The 13,870-nt window shown below is 40.5% G+C and overlaps 2 protein-coding genes across 3 annotated transcripts; one reads left to right on the top strand and one right to left on the bottom strand.

The window, feature by feature from the left end:
- The first annotated feature begins 2,284 nt into the window (after positions 1 to 2,284).
- On the top strand, positions 2,285 to 7,618 carry LOC138206943 (neuronal acetylcholine receptor subunit alpha-2-like). Of its 2 annotated transcripts, XM_069163838.1 has the most exons (8): positions 2,285 to 2,367; positions 3,814 to 3,965; positions 4,231 to 4,275; positions 4,411 to 4,520; positions 5,266 to 5,485; positions 5,705 to 6,207; positions 6,529 to 6,970; positions 7,066 to 7,618. In XM_069163838.1, the coding sequence occupies exons 1-8, from the start codon at positions 2,310 to 2,312 to the stop codon at positions 7,189 to 7,191; spliced, it is 1,656 nt and encodes a 551-aa protein (XP_069019939.1). In that variant the 5' UTR covers positions 2,285 to 2,309; the 3' UTR covers positions 7,192 to 7,618. The 2 variants fall into 2 exon arrangements, with proteins under 2 accessions (XP_069019939.1, XP_069019938.1); XM_069163837.1 differs by lacking the exon at positions 7,066 to 7,618 and having other exon boundaries at positions 6,529 to 7,031.
- A 3,483-nt stretch (positions 7,619 to 11,101) lies between these two features.
- LOC138206944 (D-beta-hydroxybutyrate dehydrogenase, mitochondrial) lies at positions 11,102 to 13,848 on the bottom strand. Its single transcript, XM_069163839.1, has 4 exons — positions 13,040 to 13,848; positions 12,446 to 12,598; positions 12,224 to 12,357; positions 11,102 to 11,690 (listed from the first exon to the last, which is right to left on the bottom strand). Exons 1-4 carry the CDS (start codon positions 13,419 to 13,421, stop codon positions 11,325 to 11,327), a joined length of 1,035 nt encoding a protein of 344 aa, XP_069019940.1. The 5' UTR covers positions 13,422 to 13,848; the 3' UTR covers positions 11,102 to 11,324.
- Between the last annotated feature and the right edge of the window lie 22 nt (positions 13,849 to 13,870).

Raw genomic sequence — 13,870 nt, 5'->3', positions numbered from 1 at the left:
CCATCAAATAGTTACAACGAAGTTAACAATGTTTTTGTCAATCATTTTAATCATTTTTATTATTCCCAAAAACAAAGCAAGTTTTCCTCGTGAAAACGGTTTAATTCATCTAATTGCCAAGAGAAAAACAAATAAAACGACAGCAGAGTGAGACATCTTACTTTTTTTTCCTGCTCTCAGGCGCCGCTCAGCTGCGTTGTTGTGACACAATCGACGGAACCCTACAAGGCTCAAAATAGAAGAAACGCAAAGCCTTAAAGCAGTTCACAAATACTGTTACGCAACAGCTAATCTTTAAAATAGTGACTTGCACTATTTCACAACAGAACATGTATATATTGCCTGATAAAACAACAAAGCTGTGCCGGCGTGGTTGTTTGGAACTGATTTGTTTTTACTGTGTCAGTCTTATAAAGTTGCAAAGTTGCATTAACGTTATAATTTGCAATACATTTAATCATATAAAGTCAAGTAGACACCATTAATAGCTACTGTCTGTCAAGTCCTTGTCAGTCTTTCTTCTCTTCTGCTCCTGCACAAACACAAAAATGAGCCAAATGTTAACAAGACAGAAATTTATTTCCACACTAAGAGCGTAGATTTGGAAAGCAACACCCAGGAGTTCTGGGAATATAAAAGCCTCCAAACTGACACATTAAACTTGGAAACTTCAAATCTCCTCTTCTCTTTATTGGCCAGTTTTAATCCTCCGGCCTAATCTGTAATCTGGAAGTTTAATTTTAACAAGCCTCAGTAATCAAGCAGCATGCATGCAGATTGTTTCCCTACCCACAGTCTTCAGAGTTTGCAGCATCTGAAAACGACAATGCAAAACCAGGCAAACCAAAAACATTTTTGGATGTCACAGCTGCAGAGATGCACATTTATCCTTTGGCCCTCTCCAGTCAGCTGAGTCCAATTTAAGATTTAAGGTCTCCCTGCTCATCTAGTTCACTTCTCTCCACCTCTGGTGTCATTTCCACTCACTGAGTAAGGCGGTATTAAAATCAGCACTTTTATCTGCTGATTCCAGCACTTTGCATGTCTTGACTTCAAACCCCAGACACCCCTTCATATAATATAGAGGGAGAGAGTGGAGGTCCTGGGAGGGTATCACATTGCGCCTGACTGAAGCTGAAAGATAGTCGACCTTGGTAAAGTCTGTGAGTTTGGTCTTTGCAGTTGGTTAGAATCAGTTTTTTTGGAAAAGAGCTTTTCATTTGACCCTTTTTACTTGACAGGAATATTGGAGAGTGGAGAGATGAATAAGGACTATTCCCTTTCATTAATCTTTACAGTTAATACAGTTTTCTATAATATCTGCTGGACTTTTCTAACCCCAGCAAGGAGAAGATACCTGATTAAAATAGCATTACTAGTAAAACAATGAGGAGGAGTTGAGGAAAGTAGGTCACACCTTAATAATAAAACCTTAATAATATCACACTTTTAGCAGCTACGTACTAATTAATTCAGTGGGCATGTGTCATTGGTTAGGCCTAGTACATAACCCATCAATAAATGATGTAGAAACTCCAGAAATTAGTCATTAAATCTTTAGGTGGCTGTGGTGGAAAGTACATTTAGTTCAGCACTGAGATAAAAAAAAAAAAAGTAGGTTAAAGTTGGGATTTATTGGTCCTCTGTGTCCTTATTAGACCTTCACTATTTCCAAAAGCAACAATTTCAAAAGTAGGTCAACTTTCAGTATTTACAATTCCATTGGACTTCTCCTCTCTACATTTTAGAGGTAAATGTTAGGCTCTTTTCAAAAATGTATTTAATATCTGAAGTTTTTTTTACACCTTCCATGCAATGAGCTTCATAAAATATGTCTCTGCTTGAAAATAAAAGTAAAACAGTTAAAAGTAGCTCTTTTAAAAAGCTATTATTTGTATTTTCCAAAATGTAAAACCTTTTTCTTTATAATTAGCCCAATGTATTAAAATGCCACTTACTTATTAAAATTAATATAATATAGCTTAATATATATTTTAGTGACAGATTTTTTGTTGTTGTTTTTCTTTAAATTAACAAGCATTTTTCCTAAAAACACATATTGGATGATTGCTGGAAGATTGTAATCCATAAATGATAACAAGGTCTCTATGAAAGACTGGAAGCCCCATTAAGCGCAGGATACCTCAGTGATGAGCTGGTGCTGATGGACTGTGGGAGCTTGTGACTGAGATCCATCCAGCTGTTTGAGGCGGACCGGGGCGGACCGTCTGGAGATGAGCGTTGGGAAAACAAAGGCTGAGACGACCTGAGCTTTCATGTGAACACAGCCGGGATCTGTTTTGTTTCAAATGGAGAGGAAAATAGGTCTGACATCGCTTTACAGCTGCTGGATCCTCATCACCTCCGGTAAGAGAGGCAGTGAAATGTCTCAGCTGCGATTCATGTACTGGAATCAATTAATGTGTTTTACCGTAAAAATCCTGAATAAAAGTTGACTTCACCAGCTTGAGATTTTCTGCTATTGATTTTTTGTTTACATTATTTTAAATATTGCTAAATATAGATGCATTGCTGTAATTGGGGCTCGAGCAGCATCTTTAGTTTTTCTGTGAATGACTAATTAATAGTGGTTCCACATAATAATGATAAATTTGAGTAGCTACTTTATAATATTTGTCACTTGGCTTTCCAAAGCCTACTCAAATCCATACAGCTTAATAAATGTATTGCTTTGTGTGTTTATTAGTGAACACAACACATTTTGAGTATTTGACACTAAAAGAAGGTGAAATATGTAGTTATTGTAATTTCAAATGTTTACTTTCTTAGTTGGGGCAAAAAACATGTATTGACCTTAAATTATTACTTCCAATCTACCACGAGCAGAGTCTACTATATTGATCAGATCAATCCTTTGCCTCTATGTGTTTAAGTAGAATCATCTTTGTCAGGATAACAGTGCAGTTTGAGCTCTTGGCTCTCTGTTTCCTCCGCTGGTTAATCCTAAATTGCTTGCTGGTGATGCCAGATTGCTCAAAATCTGTGTGCTCAGAAAGAGGGATAGAGGAAAGGGCTGCTGGTCATACACTAAACAGAAATGGAAGATATTTTACCACATGCAGCCTCCGCCAGCGTTCATTTATCCTGTAACACAAATCAATTCCCACCTGATACAAAAGGTCAAACACCAGGAATTAAAGAGGTTTATCACGGGCATGAAATTATGCCTGTGATGAATGATGACTGCTGCAAAACTGGGCTCAATGCTGACTTGTACACCTAGTTCAATTATCCCTAATGCTGAGTGTGTAACATTAAATTAAAGTGTGGTACATCATATCCTCCATGTACGGTCCTAATCTTTGAGATTTTATGAACAATAAAGTTCAGGTAATTGCTTTTCTCTCTTCCAGTGGGTACAGTATCTCTCCGAGCTCTGATGGCTTTCAGTTCAGCAGAGTAGGAAGGAAATGGAAAGACTAGTCCTTTAAAAACCCTGAAGGTGGAGAGAGGTGAGGAGATAAATCAGAGACACCTGTGACCCACAGAGGAAGAAACAGACATCATTCAGAGGGAAAAAGTGGCGTGAAAGAGCTGAGGAGGGCAGATATTTAAAGGACTTGACTTGAGCTTGTTGTTTCCCTCTTTTTCGCCATGTTTTTAATGCTAGGCCTGGCTAAATGCCTGTTTTGGTACATGTGGTATCAGAAGTATAGCAGAGTTAACTTTACAGCTGTGTGTCCCCCTCCTGAGAAAATATGATTATCATCCTAGAACATTTAGTTCTGTCTTGGCTCTGAACGTCCAGCTGTTTTTTATGAGATATAAACCACCTCTCTGTTTCTCTGTCAGTTCTGGCTGAAGACTGGACTCGTGTTCACTCCGAGGACGAGCTCTTCAGGAGCCTGTTTGGAGGCTACAGCAAGTGGACACGTCCGGCGCAAAACGTCACAGACGTGGTCATTGTCAAGTTTGGCCTGTCGATCGCACAGCTGATCGATGTGGTGGGGTCACACACACATAAAATCCCCCCAAAAAGCTGATCAAACCTATAAACTATTATGAATATTTTCCCCTTTCATCTTTTTCCATTTTGTTTCTTTAGCTCACATCTACTCAAAAACATTTGGAAATTCATACACGTTAAACATTACATTCATCTGATGTAATTTAAAAAATAGTAGCGTTGATGTTTACTTGTGCTGCCTACATTTCCCTTCGTATAAATACACAAAAATCACTGACTATCAATTTGTGACTCTAAAACAGGACGAGAAAAATCAGATGATGACAACCAACGTGTGGCTGAAACAGGTAGAAAAGACACGATCGAAGTGAAGTGTGTCCGTGCCCATAACTTCAGAAATATGAATAAAAATCCCAAATTAAAAGTGTTTAAACAAGATTTGAGTCTTAAAACTGACTTCATAATTGTGGATTTGTTGACAGGAGTGGACGGATTACAAGTTGCAGTGGAGTCCCGCCGACTTCAACAATGTGACGTCCATCAGAGTTCCATCCGAGCTGATCTGGGTGCCTGACATCGTGCTGTACAACAAGTAAAAATCACACACAGCTGCACAAATCCTCATGTTTTAACATCACAAAGTTTAAGGAAGCACAAATAAAAGCACAAAGAGGTTTTAAAGCAAATATGTAGCTTCACTTGCATTGTTTCTATGCAGATAAACTGATTAGGAAGATGTTGCAAACCAACAAACCCTCCCAAACAGAGACGACTTTGAATTTGTGTAGGCGGACCTGGAAATTATCTGCAGTGATCAATTACCTGCTTGATGCATAACACCGTCCTCCTCCAGTGAAGAGCGTGTTGGGGTCGAAGGTCACTTCTACGGAGCCAAAAAGCTTGATGATGCCATGGCGTTCCTGCATCTTCCTGCGTGTCAATTGGTGATACATGCAAATGATGCTGTTGAAGAAATTACCCTGATTCTGTTGCGGCTGCACTGAGATGTTGCATCACACAGTTTTAATCAAGTTTTCAGACCTCAGGGCTCGAGGAAGTAATAACTCTGACATTTCTCTGGATAAAGATGAAACGTTCTCCTCCAGCATGTAGATGAAATGAGCTTGCATCATGAATACGGTGTCGTTGACATTCAGCCATTAATTATTAAGCATTTCCTGTGTAAATGGCCATAGCTTCAGGTTATTTATTCATCTTTTAAGTTGGAAAAGTACTGAGATAAAAACTTGGAGCGATGCTGAATAAAACCATCACTTTCTATCCAGACAAAGCCTCCATGTTTTCACTCCAACATTCTTCTATACGCCTTCTTCCAGTGCTGATGGAGAGTTCGCCGTCACCCACATGACCAAGGCCCAGCTGTTTCACACCGGCCGTATCCGCTGGGTGCCCCCGGCTATCTACAAGTCCTCCTGCTCCATTGACGTCACCTTCTTCCCCTTCGACCAGCAGAGCTGCAAGATGAAGTTTGGATCCTGGACGTACGACCGCGCCAAGATCGACCTGGAGCCCTTTGAGAACACCGTGGACCTGAAGGTGGGAGCCGACGGATGTGGGACTGGACTGTTTGTTCTTCATGCACACAGCTGGTGCCTCTGCTCTCCTGTGATTTTCCACTGAACACCTGCTGAGCCTCTTTAGCTCCTCTTATCTACAGCTCACATGTGGTTCTGCAGTCGCACTGGCTTCCCACATTTTAATCAACAGAACATTTCTCAGCATCATGTTGCACTAAAATAATAATCTAATTTCTAGGATTACTGGGAGAGCGGAGAGTGGTCGATAGTCAACGCCGTGGGCACCTACAACACCAAGAAATATGACTGCTGCCATGAGATCTACCCCGACATCACCTACTACTTTGTCATCCGCCGCCTCCCGCTGTTCTACACCATCAACCTCATCATCCCCTGCCTGCTCATCTCCTGCCTCACCGTGCTGGTCTTCTACCTGCCGTCCGACTGCGGCGAGAAGATCACGCTGTGCATCTCTGTGCTGCTGTCGCTCACCGTCTTCCTGCTGCTCATCACCGAGATCATCCCCTCCACATCGCTCGTCATCCCGCTGATCGGGGAGTATCTGCTCTTCACCATGATCTTTGTCACACTCTCCATCATCATCACCGTGTTCGTGCTCAACGTGCACCACCGGTCCCCGGAGACCCACACCATGCCTCGATGGGTTCGGAGGTTTTTCCTCTCTGTGGTGCCGCGCTGGCTGTGCATGAAGCGTCCTCAACATGACCTTAGGCCTGTCAGGTGAGGATATAAACATCCCAAATCACTCACTGTCTTCTACGGAAGTGACACTAGGAGAGATTCGACTTTGTTCATCCTATTGTGGCAGTTTTTACAACAGATACAGTGCAGAAACTCAAATCAAATGGAAGAAAGAAAAGTAAATTTACTGAATAAACTTGAAAGAAAAATAAAGAACAAGTTTCAATCTGCAAGTATTAGGAGAGCTTTATTTGTTAAGTATTAAATGGGGTTTTTATATTGTTTCGGCTCTGGTGTTCTATAACATTACATTTTTCCTCAGTTATGTTTTTGTTCTTCAAACTCACCTTGTTTTCTCAGGCGGTGCCACCTAACTGATAAGCTCCTCCCTGTCCGGACCCCAGGCCCCTCCCACTGCACGTCCACCTGGATTACTCAGGAGTCTGACATTGATGTCCAGGATGACAAGGGCTTCCACCAGCTCCACTCTCTGGACACCGGAGATGAAATCAGCTGCTGCGACCTTCACGGTCACCCTGACACAGATCATTTGACGTTCGGGATGAAGCTCGCTGGTCGACCGAGGATTTCCTCCCTGTCTCCTCCTTCCCCTCAATCTCTCGGGTACACCCTCCTCCCACAGAGACACTCCACACTGAGCTTGGACTGGGACACCCCTCCTGTGGAGCATGGTTCGATCCAGACCCAGTGGGCCTCTGCTCTGTCTCCTTCGGTGGTGTCGGCCTTGGAGGGAGTGACCTACATAGCAGAACATCTGAGAGGAGATGATGCCGACTTTTCAGCAAGTGTTGCTCCTTTCTCTTGACAGGAAGTGATTTGTTCTCAGTACTATTTCCAAATCTTTACAGTCTCCTCTTTGGTTTTGTGTCTCTCCAGGTGAAAGAGGACTGGAAGTATGTCGCCATGGTCGTAGACCGGATCTTCCTGTGGATGTTCATTATAGTGTGTCTGCTGGGGACAGTTGGACTCTTCCTGCCTCCGTGGCTCTCTGGGATGATTTAAAACCAAACTGGACAATGAAAGCATGAATAATAATCAAATAAATTCATAAACTATTCAGAAGAGTTGGACGGGCCTGTCCTGTAAGGATGGAGAGATTTCTATCAAACATGGAAACTTTCGTCAAGCTTCCCACAGCAGAAGAAAACGCTTGATTCATCATTTTATCCATGAAACTTGCCAAAACTAAAATACACATTTGTTTTACAGTCATATAAAACACATGAAAGCTGAAAATATTCATTTTAAGAAGGTAGTACCATGCCTTCTAAATGCGTGCTAAAAGACAATTGTTGCTGGTTAATTCTCATCCCTAGTACCAAATAAATATCTGTAATCCTAAATATAGTGTTCAAAATGCACAAACAACAGTTAAAGCTGATTTAAAATGTAATTATTTTTCAATAAAATTTCCTTCGTGTAATTCTCAAACCTCTCAAATCCTTTCCTATCCATGTTATGCCTCTGAATCATGACATTGGCTTGTTAACAGATGATGTCAAAACCCACTAGCCAATAAAAAAGAAGAGAAAACCAGACAAAAGGAAAATGAGGAAGGATCTCATGTAACTCGTGTTACTGAAGGAAGGTGAGAGAATATTTTCACTCTGACTACAAAACAACAGATTTCCGTCATATGAAAGAGAGAAAATAAAAAAATCTGATGTCATCCAAGAACAATTGTTCCTTAATATGTACGTTTTAAGGCCCCTGACTGGCTAATTACAGTGAATGAAACTAGCTGTCAGTCATTAGATATCATAGCTTCTCTCTGATCTTCATGATCAATTTCAACATGATATATTCAGGTCAAAAATAGAGCACTGTTGGCTCAGGTGGTTCAGAGGGGAACTTTGATCATTAATAATGAACCTCTCATTAATTCAAAAGGAAAAACAATACTTAAGTGGGCAATATGCAAATTAAAAAAAATGTGTTTAGTTTGAATTTTCTGTTTTGTTTCTGCTCCTGTTTTAAAAATAAGAGCAAAAAAAGTGATGTGATACACATTTCACACATGGAGCTTGTGAAGAAGAAACAGCAAGAGCCCAACACGAGACTCAAGACAACAAATGGACTTGTTGTTCTCGGTGGCTGCAGGCAAAGTGCATTCAAGCAAGAGTGTCAGTGTAGCGTGACGCCGATTCAAATCATCTTGGTCCATGAAACACATACACAAAAGACACTTTGGCAGTTTGAAACGAGTGTAACTGCATGCTGACCATCAGGAGACCTGTTAAACTCGGATGACTCAACTAAAACCGAATTGGCCAAAGGCACTGTGACACAGGAACCCACACCAACCAAACAATCACTTCTACTGAGAACGGCATGAATTACGCTCTTTAAAGTCATTAAGAGTCATCCTCCTGAATACATGAATATCTACCAAACTTAATGGAAATCCAATCAACACTTCTTATGAAGATATTTCAGTCTGGACCAGAAAGGATCCAGGAAGACTAACATGCTATTTTATTGAGTCTTGAATTTAAGATAAAAAAAAAATCTGCAAGATGAAAATGAGAGAACGAGCCTGTTGTTGCCGTTATGACACAAACCTCAGTTAATATCAGTTAAAATTCTGGGAGAGGAGGTGGACATGGTTGAGGAGTACAAGTACCTGGGTGTGTCCATAGACAACAGAATGAACTGGAAGACCAACATCAATGCTGTCTACAAGAAGGTGATGAGTCGACTCTTTTTCTTGAGGAAACTTCGATCCTTCAATGTGTGCAGCGAGATGTTGGAGATGTTCTACCAGTCTGTTGTGGCCAGTGCTTTGTACTTCACTGGGGTCTGCTGGGGGAGCAGCATTGGAGCCGGTGACACCAACAGACTTAACAAACTGGTTAAGAAGGCCGGCTCCATCATCGGCTACAAACTGGATAGTCTGGAAAAGGTGGTGGAGAGGAGGACGCTGAGGAAACTATTATCCATATTGGATAATCCTGTCCACCCTCTCCACCACCTGCTGCAGGGACAGCGGAGCACTTTCTCTAAAAGATTCCTCCAGCTCCGCTGTCACAAGGACAGATACAGGAGATCATTCCTGCCCACTGCAATAAGACTGTACAATAACTCACCTCTGGCAAAATCCATCACAGTACAATAACACTGTTGACTGTGTTTCTTGGTTTGTTTGTATATTATATATATAGATATATACTGTACTGTATATATATATACACACATATATATATGTTGACTGTTTCTTGGTTTGTTGTATATAATATATATATAGATATAATGTACTGTATATACTGTGCATTTTATATTTATATTTTTTACTGCTATTTTATTTTATTGCTTTTCTATTATTATATTATTCTATTCTATTCTATTCTATTCTTATTTTATTCTATTGTTTCTATTATTGTCTTATTGCTTCTGTATGTATGCTGCTGTAGCGAAAAAAATTTCCCCTCGGGGATTAATAAAGTATATACCTACCTACCTACCTACCTACCTAATAGCTCTTTTTGGAGATGGCAAATTTCAGACCAATTTCAGACCCATTTAATTTCAGACCAACTGAGGTTGTAGCTGCAAAACCCTCAGAGCATTAAAAAGTTAAGTAACTGAGTTTTATTTCTTCGAATCCCATTTTATTAGCGATAAATCAAAACATAAATAGCACTGATTGAAATATTTCCTGTTTTCCTGGAGCTAAAAATGTTCTGACAAGTGACTAACTAATCACAATGCCCTTTGCTAAACCTGAGCAAACCTACTCTCAGCAAAACTAGATCATTTTCAATGTCAGGCCAAATCGAAACCCGCTCAAAAGCTTCCACTCACAGCGTAACTGTCCTGCGCAAGTGCCAGCTTTGCCCTCTGCCAAGAAGCCTGGATCATATTTGCTGTTCTGTATTATTTCCCTTTCTGCCTCTACTGAAGGGACACACTGGTTGAAAGTTTAGACTCAGTTTTCAAGAAAAACAAAATCCCAGTTGTGTAACAGTGAAGATCTGGTTTTGCAAACTAAAAGGCAAAAACCACTGTATTATGTCAGTATTTCAACCGAAGCTCCCGAGTCCTACTGTTGGACTAACATCTACAAGTACATCACTTATTGATCCCTTGATTACCATAACACGTGATTATCATGTCTCATTTATCTATAATGACTTACTGGATAAAAAAGTAAAATCCAATCAAAGGTAACTATAACCAGAAGAGCTAACTCCTCAGCAGTCCTTTGAGCACAGGACACCCTTTGACCAGAGAAGACCATTGGTTAGAAAAAGGAGTGAAGGAACTGGAAAGACCGTCACTGAACAGAAGAGGTGGATCTGAGACACCATTTGTCAGCCACTTACAATGCAGTCATGAGATCCCTCCCCAGAAAGACAACGAACCATTCACACCAGGACCCTCACATGATGTCCCACTATGACTAATGTGACCCAACGACCCACAGGACAGCCAGGTGGATCCCACGTGCGACCTAAATGACTCTCAACAACTCTCAAAGTGTTGAAAATACAGGATTTACTGTTCTCACAATTTGATTCTCAAGTATGGATGTCGAGGGAAAAAAACTATGACTGTTGATACGGGCTCTGCTGTTTACACTGAATTAAAATCTGTATTTAGAAACTTTATATCCAGCCCGTGAATCCATGTTGCATGTTGTTAAGAGTGAAGACCTACTTATAATATATAAAAGTGCATGATGTTCTCCTCCATCTGGCATCAGGAACTTGAAACATGTTTATGCAGGCCTACATAATATGGTGTTGCATCCAGATGCGTGTAAAGCTTGTACACATATACAGTATATACTGTGTTTTCCTTGATAATCAATAATGAGGAAAAATAAATAAAGTGAAGGATGGAACAACATGCAAATAAAAAAGAGAATGAATACAAAACAAAAACAAAACATATTTCATGATAAAAATCTGATTTTAATTACAAGAGACAGTGAAGATTACAAAAAGGCTTAAAACCATGAGTCAAAAACACCTATACAGATTGCAAAAAGAATCCAAACGATATTATAAAAAAACTGAGACAGATCGAAGGATATATGATGTCGTAAGAATAATCCAGGCTGAGTTAGTCTTAAAAAAAGGAACCTAAATAACATAACCTACATATGGAAAAGGACCAGGTCTATTATTTGCTTTTTATTTAGCGTACAGCATTTCTTTCCTCTTTGTATACATGGAGCTGAGAGAGAACACAGCATCACTGAGGAAGGTGGGCAGATAAGGGAAAGCTTTGAAGAAACACATGTCGATCGCAGACACCAGCAGATATCTGTACTTTGGTTTAGCAGATGTGACAGCGTGCAGCATTGCGTTAATGACCAGGTCGGGCTTCTTGAATCCGGACTTACATGTCGACAGAAAGTAGTTGTTGGCCAGATCGATGTAGTCCCGGTTGAAGATTTGCTTTCCTTCTTTGTCCAGTTTCTCCCAGATGTCCCCACTGGTTTTCATCCTCAGGATGTTGGTAGCTCGGCCGAAATTACCCGGCTGGATGATACTGACCTGAAAGTGGTACATGTTGAATTAGTCTATTATTGCCGTTTAAAAATACAAACTTTTATAAGCTTGTTTGCATTCCTGATCGGACTAAGAAAGATTCCACATTCATATTTGTACAGTAAACATGCATTCAGCCCCTGTTAGTTTAGAATTAAGATTGGAAACGGAGGGAAAACACAAAACTCGCTGTGTCAGAAGGGAACAAAATCCTTCTGCCAACACCACTGCGGCTGATCAAGTAGTCACTGTTCCGGGCTAAGAAATAGTGCAGCACATAAGTTCCTGTACAACCACAAGGTGTTGCTCTTACGCTTTAGTTTTTGTACGGAAAATTAAGCGCTTTCTGCCTCAACACTGTAACATTCATATCTTTCATGTGCTCATGTTTGTATTAATACTGAATGAGTCAAACTCAAAGTTGCTTCCTTCCTGTTTCCCTTCAGGCAAGAGATTTGATCTGCTACAGATTTCCCAAAATGTTCTGCTTCATGCCGTTGTTTTTTTTTTTTTGGTGTAGTTTTCTTGCAGTACTGTACCTTCACACCAAAACTGGCCATTTCAACCCTCAAACAATCTGCAAAGGCCTCCAGTCCTCTCTTCGACACACTGTACGCTCCCATGTTCAGGCAGTTGAAGAAGGCAAAGATGCTTGACACGAAAACCATCCGACCTGGAAATACAAGACAGATTTTTAAATCTGTAACGTCACTACAGTAAAGCAGAGAGTACAGTGAACTGTAGCTGAATGTTGAGCTCACCTTTGGTGGCACGAATCAGAGGTAGAAAAGCGATAGAGGTCCTGATGCAGCCAAACAGGTTGATGTTCACCAAGTGGTAGAAATCATCAATAGTGCTCCATTCGATCTCGGCCCAGTCTGAGATCCCGGCGTTGTTTATGACTGCCCACAGACCTGATGAAGGGCAGAAATAACCATGATAAATCTTTACGAAGACAATTTGAAAACCAAATATATGTATATACTGAGCAGATGGTGTGAAATTATAAACTGATATGGAACAAAACTCTCTCAATAATGTGCTTGTTTATGAAGTTTATCAGTATTAAAATTAATGCTGCTGTTGTATTGCAAGACATCATTATCTTATTTATAATCTTAGTATCTCAACATTAGGATTTATTGCTGGTGGTCTGCTTTTGACACATAAATGGAAGTAAGTTGGTATTAAAAAACTAAATAAATACTAAAAACACAAATGTAAAGTTTGACTATGTCAAAATGAGATTTTAGACAAATGATATATCATATAACTATATATTAACTCTATTTTTGGCAGAAATGAGCTTCCATACAAAGTATAACTGTCATTTTTACAATGTGCTAAAATCTCACCTTTCTCTGGCAGGTTTTCCTGGACCATCTTCTTGGCCTGCTGCACGTCTTCATCACTGGTGACGTCCAGTTTGAGGATTTTCAGATTACTGGAGCTCTGCATGGTCAGGCTCTGTGCTCCGGCTCCTTCTGGCCACAAACACCCAGCAAAGACCACAAACCCCTTCTGGTCTAAGCAGTGGGCCAGCTGGTGTCCAAAGCCACTGTCACAGCCTGTTATCAGCACTGAGTAGCCACAGCCGTCCTTCTCATTGCTGCAGCGGAGGCTGGCAACCAGCTCGGCAATGATGAAGAGTAAGACGACAGACAAGGCAACAAGGGCGAAGATTTGTCCGTTGGAGAGCAGGGTGCTCATGCTGGGGAAGTTGGTGTGAAGCGTCATGACTGAGGACTTTCTGCTTGTGCCACAGACTGCACAATATATACCTAACGCAACAACAGCAGCAGTTCACTGTGAGGCCTGTCTGTTTCATTCAGTCGAGGCGGCATGAATTTCACACAATTTGTTCAAGTCTCCTTGTGACTTTAAGGAAACTTGCTTTCCAAGAAGCGCTGCTGTTTTGGGGACAACAATTACACTTTTTCTTTCATCTTGGGTATCATATTTCCAGAATTTTCCTCTTTATAGGAGAAATTAAGTCATGCTTAAAATATGACTATTGAGCGAAGCATATTTTATACAAACTTGACGTAATTTCTAATGTACTACAAAGCAAAGTCACAAGAGTAGCCTGCAGTTTGTCTTTCAGTGCCTTTATAAAGGGGAGGTCAATCAAACTAAAACTGGTTTGCATAAGCCTACAGAAAAAGTTAGTTTGGATTCAGTATGCT

This window comes from Embiotoca jacksoni, unplaced genomic scaffold (genome assembly GCF_022577435.1).
Source record: "Embiotoca jacksoni isolate LCO1_2020_lvr unplaced genomic scaffold, fEmbJac1.0.p SCAF_30, whole genome shotgun sequence".
In the NCBI taxonomy this organism is placed as follows: domain Eukaryota; kingdom Metazoa; phylum Chordata; class Actinopteri; family Embiotocidae; genus Embiotoca; species Embiotoca jacksoni.
The sequence above is the reverse complement of the archived record's forward strand: the minus strand, read 5'-3'. Positions and strand labels throughout refer to the sequence as shown.

Excerpts from the sequence above, each read along its gene's own strand:
- LOC138206943 (XM_069163838.1), top strand. The coding sequence starts at position 2,310 with ATGGAGAGGAAAATAGGTCTGACATCGCTTTACAGCTGCTGGATCCTC. Across the intron at positions 2,368-3,813 it reads CTGGATCCTCATCACCTCCG|TTCTGGCTGAAGACTGGACT; the intron begins GTAAGAGAGGCA and ends TTTCTCTGTCAG. Across the intron at positions 3,966-4,230 it reads TCGCACAGCTGATCGATGTG|GACGAGAAAAATCAGATGAT; the intron begins GTGGGGTCACAC and ends ACTCTAAAACAG.
- LOC138206944 (XM_069163839.1), bottom strand. The coding sequence starts at position 13,421 with ATGACGCTTCACACCAACTTCCCCAGCATGAGCACCCTGCTCTCCAAC. Across the intron at positions 12,599-13,039 it reads GGAAAACCTGCCAGAGAAAG|GTCTGTGGGCAGTCATAAAC; the intron begins GTGAGATTTTAG and ends GCCCTTCATCAG. Across the intron at positions 12,358-12,445 it reads TCTGATTCGTGCCACCAAAG|GTCGGATGGTTTTCGTGTCA; the intron begins GTGAGCTCAACA and ends TTGTATTTCCAG.